Raw genomic sequence first — 9,116 nt, 5'->3', positions numbered from 1 at the left:
CTCCCCACCTGGCCACCCGGCTCCCCACCCGGCCACTCGTGTACCCATCCAGCTCCCCACCCAGCCACCTGGCTCCCGGCTCCCCACCCGGCCACCCGGCCACCCACCCGGCCAACCACGCAAGGCCCTGCCCCCAGGAGGCGTCCCCAGCAGTCCCAGCCCCTCGCCCGCCATGGATGAGCTTGTCACCTTCTCAGAGAGCACCTGAGCCCTCTAGCCGCCGGGGTGCCCCCCACGTGCCCCCTGCCCGCAGCCCCTGAGAGGCGGGCGCCACCCCCAGACACATGCCGGTCGCCTCCGCCTGCAGCCACAGCCCAGGGGGCCCCGGCCTCGTGCCTGATAACTGAGCCCTGCTCCTGCCCTCGGGAGGGGGCGCTGCCGGGCTCCCGCCGCCCTGTGCCCCAAGGTCAGGTGGAGACCGGTGGGCGGTTACAGCAGCGGGAAGTGCAGCCTGGCCCCGGGCCCCAGACCCCAGACCCCGGACCCCGGACCCCGGACCCCGGACCCCGGATCCCGGACCCCAGACCCCAGACTCCAGGGGAGGCGCCAGTCGGCTCAGTCTGCCCGCCTGCTGAGGGGCCAGGGGGAATTTGCAGACGCTCCCTGCGCGGGGACGGGGACCGTGTCCTTCATTGGGGACCTGCGGCGGGTCCCTCCGGGTGCCGGCCAGCCAGCGGCAGAACCATGTCCGAGCCCACGGGGGGCGGCGAGCCCGACCTTTACCGAGACACGTGGGTGCGGTACCTGGGTGAGCGGGGGTCCCCGGCACGTGGTCAGGACCGCTGGGGCTGCCCGTCCTGGGGCTGGGGGCTGGGGGCATGGGGGGGCCGCAGAGCTAATTCCCTAGGGGCAGAGACTGGAGCTCCGAGGGCCGGGGACGCGGCCAAGGTCACTCGCGGCCAGGCGTGCGGCCATGTGCTCCTGCTGTGGGTGCCTCGGGCGAGGGGCGGGGGAGGCGGTCATTGCGGACTGGGTCCCAGCGGCTCCCTGCCCTGCCCTGCCCGGGTCAGACTTCTCTCTCCGTAAGGGCGCGTGGGGACGCGGACGGGGACAGGGACGGGGGCAGTCCCTGCCCAGCCTCTGCTGGCACTGGTCCCCACTAGCTCAGGTTCATAAAACCCAGGTGGGAGGGCCAGTAGGTGGGGGGCGATGGTGAGTGCCCACTCCCCACGGGGGCCAGAGAGCCCGCTGGGCAGGGACAGTCAGGTGGGAGTGTGGCCCCAGGCCCAGCCCTGCTGAGAGGTCCCCCTCCTCCCACCAGGCTATGCCAACGAGGTGGGGGAGGCCTTCCGCTCCCTGGTGCCCGTGGCAGCCGTGTGGCTGAGCTACGGGGTGTCCAGCTGCTACGTGCTGGCCGACGCCGTTGACAAGGGCCGGAAGGCCGCCCAGGTGAGTGTCCCTGCCCTCCGCCTCTCCCGCTACCGCCTCTTTCAGCCCCGAGTGCCATTCAGGGTGGCAGGGTGGAGACCCCAAGGATACCCCTACCCTCGTGTCCCCACCCGTCCCACCCCCCCCTCAGCCCAGCCTCGTGCCCCGGTTCCACAGGGTGCCCGGTGCTGCCCCTCTCTGTCCCCCCCACCTGTTCCCAGGTGCCGGGCCCCGAGGCCGGCCGCCATAGCAGGATGACCGTGGCTGTGGTGGACACCCTGGTCTGGCAGGCCCTGGCCTCTGTGGCCATCCCCGGCTTCACCATCAACCGCGTGTGTGCCGCCTCGCTCTACGTCCTGGGTACCACCACTCGCTGGCCCCTGGCCACCCGCAAGTGGACCACCACAGCGCTCGGGCTGCTGGCCATCCCCGTCATCATCCACCCCATCGACAGGTGAGCCCTGGTGCCGGCAGTAGAGTCGGGCGGCTCCCCGTGTCCCCCAGAAAAAATAATTGCCGCAGATCAGTCAGAAGCGGGAGGAGCCGGTGTTGCCGGGAGGGGTGGGTTTCGGCAGGTTTGGGGGAACCGAACAACAGGAGACGGCAAAGGCGCCAAAGAGGAGGCGGCCTAGCGGCCGCAGCTTCATCACAGGCCCTGGGGTTGGTCCCCAGCACTGAGGCCCCTGGGTGGGGTAGCGGTGCTGCGGTGTCTCCTCCTCGCTCAAAAAAACATAGATGAAGGGGCAAGGGGTAATTCACCCAGGGGAGCGCCCTCTGCTAGAGGCCAGGCCCTGGGTTCGTCCCCGAGGCCCTGTGGGAGCCATGTGAACGGCGTCAGGGAAGCTGTGTGGATGGCGGGTGGCTGGGTGGGGTGCTGTGGTGTCTCTTCTTTCTGTGTCCTTCTCTCCCTTTTCTTCTCTTTTCTTAGAAAAAGTTCATTTAAAAAAATTTTCCCCTTTTGTTGCCCTTGTTTTTTATTGTTGTAGTTGTTGTTGTTGATGTCGTCGTTGTTGGACAGGACAGAGAGAAATGGAGAGAGGAGGAAAGACAGAGGGGGAGAGAAAGACAGACACCTGCAGACCTGCTTCACCACCTGTGAAGAGATCTCCATGCAGGTGGGGAGCCGGGGGCTCGAACCGGGATCCTTACGCCGGTCCATGTGCTTTGCGCCACGTGTGCTTAACCCGCTGCGCCACCACCCGGCTCCCCTCTCTCCTTTTTCTGTAAGATAAGGGCGGTGGAGAGAAAGCATAATGGTTCTGTAAAGAGGCTCTCACGTCTAAGGCTCCAAAGTCCCAGGTTCATTTCCAGCAATACCACAAGCCAGAACTGAACAGTTAAAACAAAAACAAAAACAAAGGGAATGAGTTGGGCCAGGGAGGGCACTTGTGTGGCATGGCTCTGGGTTCTTTGCTTGCCAGGAAGGCTGTCCTTGGCTCATCGTCAAAGAGGGGTGTCCCCCTTCCCCATTCCTGACCCAGGGGGTCCTGGCCTGGGGCTCAGGACCAGATCCACAGAGCAGGGGACAGACCTTCCCTCAGGGAATGCAGCTGCTCTGAGACCCGATCCTCTCTCAATCACCGTGCCTCAGTTTCCCCCAAAGAATAAAGTGGAGGTCAGGGAGTCGGGCGGTGGCGCACTGGGTTAAGCGCACATGGCACAAAGCGCAAGAACCGGCGTAAGGATCCCGGTTCGAACCCCCGGATCCCCACCTGCAGGGGAGTCGCTTCACAGGCAGTGAAGCAGGTCTGCAGGTGTCTATCTTTCTGTCCCCCTCTCTGTCTTCCCCTCCTCTCTCCATTTCTCTCTGTCCTATCCAGCAACGACAACATCAATAATAGCTACAACAATAAAGCAACAAGGGCAACAAAAGGGAATAAGTAAATAAATTTAAAAAAGAAGAAAGCGGAGGTCACGTCCTGCCTGTAGACGTCCCTCTCCCCTGACCCCCGCCCTCAGGTCCGTGGACTTTCTCCTGGACGCCAGCCTGCGCCGGCTCTACCCCTCACAGGAGAAGCCCAGCTCCTCCTAGCACTCCTGGGACCGAGGGGCCCCGTCACCGGATGCAGAGTGACACCCCGTGAGGAGATGGAGCTCAGCTCACCGGGCAGCAGGGACCAGGACTCAGCGGGTGGCCAGTGTCTGGAGGGGCCCCGGGCGCCAGGAGGACCGCGGCTACCGCCCCCTGCCCTGCCGCCCACGGGGTGGGGGCCACACTGGCCCTCCCTCCACCCAGAAAACCTCCGGAAGTCTCTCCTTTTCTGCTGGGAGGAGCAGGACTGGGGCCCCAGATGGAGGCCGACTTGGTGTCACAGGGGCCCGGGGTCCCTCCAGGGGGGTCTTCAGGAGCAGGTGTTGCTGTGAGGAGGGTGGCCAAGCACCTGGTGGTCGTGGGCCCCCTGCCCCCAGGCTCCCCTGCCCCTCCCCAGACTGCACAGAAACTAAGAAACCCAGTCGGCAGGAGGCTGTTGTCAGCATGGTCCCTGGGGACATAAGGCTGAGCAGGGGTGGGGTGGGCCGCTTGTCCTCCCTCCACTGCCCACGCGGCTAGAGCCAGGCCCCGGCCTCCGTCAGGGACCAGCAGACACTGCTGCCCAGCCCGACTCCGGCCCAGCCTCCACCTGGGAAGACGCAGCCTTCCAGAAATGTCCGGCACTGGGGCCTGTGACCCCCGGGCCCGCAAGGGGGCGTCCACGGCCCAGGCAGTGGCTGTAAGCATCTGATTTCAGGAGCCCGAGCTTCATTCCTCAGACGGCCCAGCTCCCCCGCCCGTCTCCTGCCCACCCTCGCTGTGCAGACACCTGCTTTGAAAACTGTGTTAATAAAATCACCAGACGCTGTGAATCATCATTGTCATAAAATAAAGAGTCGGGGCCAGGCGTGTACATCTTACAAAGCACAAGGACCTGGGTCCAAGCCCCCCATCCCCATCCCCATCCCCGTCCCCGTCCCCACCTGCAGGGGAAGAACTTCGCGAGCTGTGGAGCAGTGCTGCAGGTGTCCCTGCTCTCAATTTCTTTCTGTCCTAGCAAATAAAAGTAATGGAAATACCCACTGAAAACCGGCCCACTGAAAGCGGCCACTAGGTGGCACCATCGCCAGCTTTGTGATTTGGGGCACCCACCTCAGGGATCTCTGGCCTCGGGCACCCCAGGAGGGGGCAGGGGTGGGGGCAGGGAGGGAGGGCACAGAGGCCACCACCGGACCGTGGCCAGGGGGCTGGACCAGCCAGGATGAGAGAGACGGCCTGTGGCCTCAGGGTCCCTAGCAGCAGGAGGTGGGGCCACTGGTCAGTGTGTCTGTTCATGTTCCAGTACCAAGCAGTTTTGATGACAATGGCCCTATAATACAGTTTGAGATCTGGGAGTGTGATGCCTCCAGTTCTGTTCTTTCTTCTCAAGATTGTTTTGGCAATTCTAGGTCTTTTCTGGTTCCAGATAAACATTTGTAGCATTTTTTCTATTCTCCTAAAAATGTGCTTGGGATCTTGATGGGGATAGCATTAAATTTGTAGATGGCTCTGGATAGTATATTCATTTTGATGATGTTAATTCTTACAACCCGTGAACATGTATTATCTTTCCACTTCTTTGTGTCTTTTTCAATTTCCTTGAGTAGTGACTCATAATTTTCAGTATGCAAGTCTTTCACTTCTTTGGTTAGGTTTACTCCTAGATATTTTATTGTTTTTTGTTGCTATAGTAAAAGGAATTGATTTCTGGATTTCAATTTCTTCTAACTTAGTGTTTGCATAGAGGAATGCAAATTTTGTTAATTTTGTAGCCTGACACTTTACTGTATTGCCTGATGATTTCCAAAAGCTTCTTGCTGGATTCCTTAGGTTTTTCCATGTATACTATCATGTCATCTGCAAATAAGGAGAGTTTGACTTCTTCTCTTCCAATCCTTTTAATTCCTTGCTCCTGCCTGATTGCTATGGCAAGAACTTCCAACACTATGTTGAATAGTAATGGTGATAGTGGGCAGCCCTGTCTAGGATCTGATCTGAGGGGAAATGCTTCCAGTTTTTCACTATTGAGTATGATGTTGGCTGTAGGTTTGCTATATATAGACTCCACTATCTTCAGGAATTTTCCATCCATTCCCATTTTTTGTAGTGTTTACATCATAAAGGAATGTTGTATTTTGTCAAAGGATTTCTCTGCATCTATTGATATGACCATGTGGTTTTTGGTCTTGCTTTTGTTGATGTGGTGGATCACATTGATTGATTTACATATATTAAACCAACCTTGCATGCCTGGGATAAACCCCACTTGGTCATGGTGAACAATCTTTTTGAATATACTGCTCTATCCAGTTGGCTAGAATTTTGTTCAGTATTTTCGCATCTATGTTCATCAGAGATATTGGTCTGTAGTTTTCTTTTTTGGTTGTGTCCCTGTCTGCTTTTGGTATGAAAGTGATGTTGGCTTCATAGAAGCTAGAAGGGAGTATTCCAGTGTCTTCAATCTTCTGGAAGACTTTTAAGAGTAGAGGTATTAGTTCTTCTTTGAAGGTTTTGTAGAATTCATTTGTAAAACCATCTGGTCCAGGATTTTTATTTTTGGGATGGTTTTTGATAACTTTCAATTTCATTAGCTGTGATGGGCCTGTTCATGTCATCCACTTCCTCTTTACTTAGTTTTGGAAGTTGGTAGGTATCTAGGAAATCGTCCATTTCTTCCAGGTTCTTCAGCTTGGTGGCATAGAGTTGTTCATAGAAGCCTCACATGATATGTTGAATTCCTGTGGTGTCTGTTGTGATATTTCCTCTTTCATTTACTATCCGACCTAACCCTTTTTTGTTTTGTGAGTCTGGCTAAAGGTTTGTCGATTTTGTTCACTCTTTCAAAGAACCAACATTTACTTTCATTGATCTTTTGTATGGTTTTCTTATTTTCAGTGTTATTGATTTCTGCCCTAACTTTAATGATTTCTGTCCTTCTGTTTGCGTTAGGGTTCCTCTGTTCTTCTTCTTCTAGGTCTTTAAGATGTGCAATCAGGCTGTTTATTTGTGCCTTTTCTTGTTTCCTAATGTGTGCTTGTATAGCTATGAACTTCCCTCTCAGTACTGCCTTAGCTGTGTCCCAAATATTTTGATAGCTTGTGTCTTCATTTTCATTGAACTCTTGAAACATTTTGATTTCTTCCTTGATTTCCTCTTTGACTCAGAGGTTGTTAAGAAGTGTACTGTTGAGCTTCCACATTTTGTCACTGTTACTAATCTTTTGTTGATTGTGAAGTGTTAGCTTAACTCCATTCTGGTCTGAGAAGTTGCTTGGGATGATTTCAATGCTCTTGAATTTTCTGATGCTGTCTTTGTGGCCTAACATATGGTCTGTCCTTGAGAATGACCCATGTGGACTTGAGTAAAATGTGTATTCCAGTTTCTTGGGATGAATGACTCTGAAAATGCCCAATAGTTCTAGTTTATCTCTTCATTTAGCTCCCTTATGTCTTTATTGATTTTCTGCCTGGTTGATCTGTCAAGTTGAGAGAGTGGGGTGTTGAAGTCCCCTACTATGATTGTGTTACTGTTAATATATTGCTGTAGGTCTTTCAGTAGACGTTTGATGTATTTAGATGGCTTCTCATTGGGTGCATAGATGCTAATAATTGTTAAGTCCTCTTGATTGACTGATCCTCTGAGCACTAAGTAGTGTCCATTCCTATCTTTTTTAATCTTATCTATTTTAAAGTCTATCGTGTCAGATATGAGAATAGCTGTTCCTGCCCTTTTTTGTGGGCCATTGGCTTGTATGATAGTTTTCCATCCTTTCACTTTAAGTCTGTGTTTGTCTTGTTGATTAGGTGAGTTTCCTGTAGACAACATATTGTTGGGTTGTGTTTTCTGATCTATCTTCCTACTCTGTGTCTTTTAATAGGTGAATTCAGGCCATTGACATTTATTGATATCAAAGATTGAAGATATTTTAACGCCATTCTTATAGAGTTTTAGAGTGTTCTGATATATGGCCTGTTTATGATGGTCTAACTGTTTATAGGAGACCTTTCAGAACTTCTTTCAGGGCAGGCTTGGTGATGGTTGCTTCCTTCAACTGTTGCTTGTCTGAGAAGTTTTTGATGCCTCCATCTAGTCTGAATGACAGTAGCAGGATACAGTAGTCTTGGTTGTAAACCTTTCTCGTTGAGCACTGGATAGCTATCTTGCCATTCTCTTCTGGCCTGTAGTGTTTTTGTGGAGAAGTCTGCTGCTAATCCTATGGGTTTTCCTCTGTAGGTGACTCTTTGTTTTTCTCTTGCAGCCTTCAGAATCCTTTCTTTATCCTTATTCCTTTCCATTCTAAATATGATGTGTCCTGGTGTCTTTAAATCTTGGTTAATTCTGTTTGGGACCCTGTGGGCTTCTTGAATCTTTATGTCTTTGATGTTGTCTAAACTAGAGAAGTTTTCAGCTATTATGGCCTGAAGAATGCGTTCTTCCTCTCCCTCTCTTTCTTCCTCTGGTAAGCCAATAATGCGTATATTTTTCTTTTGAAGTCATCCCATAGGACTCTGTTGTTGTTTTCAGCATCTCTTAATCTCTTTTTGAGATCTCTTACTTCTTTTTTAGTTGTCTGTAATTTGTCTTGATCTTGCTAATTCTGTCTTTAGCCTCATTGATTCAGTTCTCTCTCCCCTCTACTAAAGGAGCCTGGCTGTGCCCCTTGCTTTGAACATGCAAGCATTTTGCCTTCTTTCTATAGCAATGATTTATTTCATGTTAGAGGGAGGATGCATTGGATCAACCTTCCCGTGGTGCATCCCGTGAGTACCCATTTATTGGGGAAACTGACGATCCTTCCTAGCCGACTGAATCCACATGGATCCCAGTCACTTTCAAAGCCAGCAACAAGCAGACATCAGGCTCAACCTGATGACTGGCTACGCTGTTGACTGGCTACGTAAGAAGGGCAAACGCTAGAAGAAGAAGGAGGAGGAGGAGGAGGAGGAGGAGGAGGAGGAGGAGGAGGAGGAGGAGGAAGGGAGGGGACAGGGCATGGCTTTGTCATATTCAGTGCTGGGGCTGAACTGGGGTGGGGGGGGTGGGGGTCATGTGTGCCAGTCCTGTGCTCTGCCTCTGAGCCGTCCTTCTGACCCACAGAACAGAGACTTTGGAGCTCGAGTCAGACCCAGGTTTGAATCCCAGCTGCAGCCCCTGTCGCTGAGACATCATGGTCAAGTCTCTGAGCATTCTGGAGCCTCTCCGATGTCTACCTTTCCCTGGCGCCCCTCCCCACCATGCCACCTCCAGAACCTCAGCCCAGCTGGGCACTGGAGCCATACATGACTGGTGCGAGGCCCCTGGGATTGGCCCCTGGTCTCTGGAAGGTTCCACCCTGGCCATGGCCCTGCGGTGCAGGGGGGCGTGAGCAGGTGTGGGGAGGAGGGTCTCTCACTTCTGCCTCCCGCAGCCTGCCTTCAGGGAGCCACCCTCTCCCACGGGGTAATCCAAGGGGTGCTACATCCCCAACTTGGGACCAGACACCCAGAGGAAACTCTGTGGGCCCATGTCTCTCCCCAGCCCGACCCCCATGCCACGGGTGGTATCGGGATGCTTTGCAGAGGCCATGGCTTCGGAGAACCCACACACACACCCCTCAGCTCTGCTGTGAGCTTCCCAGGACAGAGCTAGTGTGAGGTCCTCCACTCCTCACCCCTGGATGGGACCAGGAAAGGGACACACCCCTTCTCTCCTCCATGTGTGAGAGAGGGGGTCTGAGGGGGGTGTCGTGGGGTCTCGC

General features: G+C 54.0%; 2 protein-coding genes across 3 annotated transcripts in view; one reads left to right on the top strand and one right to left on the bottom strand.

Annotated features, from left to right (window-relative positions):
• Positions 1 to 9,116, bottom strand: part of RNF215 (ring finger protein 215) — a 98,012-nt gene that overhangs the window by 30,165 nt on the left and 58,731 nt on the right. The window lies entirely within an intron of this gene.
• MTFP1 (mitochondrial fission process 1) lies at positions 529 to 3,601 on the top strand. Of its 2 annotated transcripts, none has more exons than XM_007529261.3 (4): positions 529 to 748; positions 1,262 to 1,389; positions 1,590 to 1,822; positions 3,328 to 3,601. In XM_007529261.3, exons 1-4 carry the CDS (start codon positions 685 to 687, stop codon positions 3,398 to 3,400), a joined length of 498 nt encoding a protein of 165 aa, XP_007529323.1. In that variant the 5' UTR covers positions 529 to 684; the 3' UTR covers positions 3,401 to 3,601. The 2 variants fall into 2 exon arrangements, with proteins under 2 accessions (XP_007529323.1, XP_060048797.1); XM_060192814.1 differs by lacking the exon at positions 529 to 748 and adding an exon at positions 893 to 1,022.

This window comes from Erinaceus europaeus, chromosome 6 (genome assembly GCF_950295315.1).
Source record: "Erinaceus europaeus chromosome 6, mEriEur2.1, whole genome shotgun sequence".
Classification (NCBI taxonomy): domain Eukaryota; kingdom Metazoa; phylum Chordata; class Mammalia; order Eulipotyphla; family Erinaceidae; genus Erinaceus; species Erinaceus europaeus.
Note: the sequence above shows the minus strand (reverse complement) of the source record. Positions and strands in the feature narration are given on the sequence as shown.

Excerpts from the sequence above, each read along its gene's own strand:
- MTFP1 (XM_060192814.1), top strand. The coding sequence starts at position 914 with ATGTGCTCCTGCTGTGGGTGCCTCGGGCGAGGGGCGGGGGAGGCGGTC. Across the intron at positions 1,023-1,261 it reads CGGGTCAGACTTCTCTCTCC|GCTATGCCAACGAGGTGGGG; the intron begins GTAAGGGCGCGT and ends TCCTCCCACCAG. Across the intron at positions 1,823-3,327 it reads ATCATCCACCCCATCGACAG|GTCCGTGGACTTTCTCCTGG; the intron begins GTGAGCCCTGGT and ends CCCCGCCCTCAG.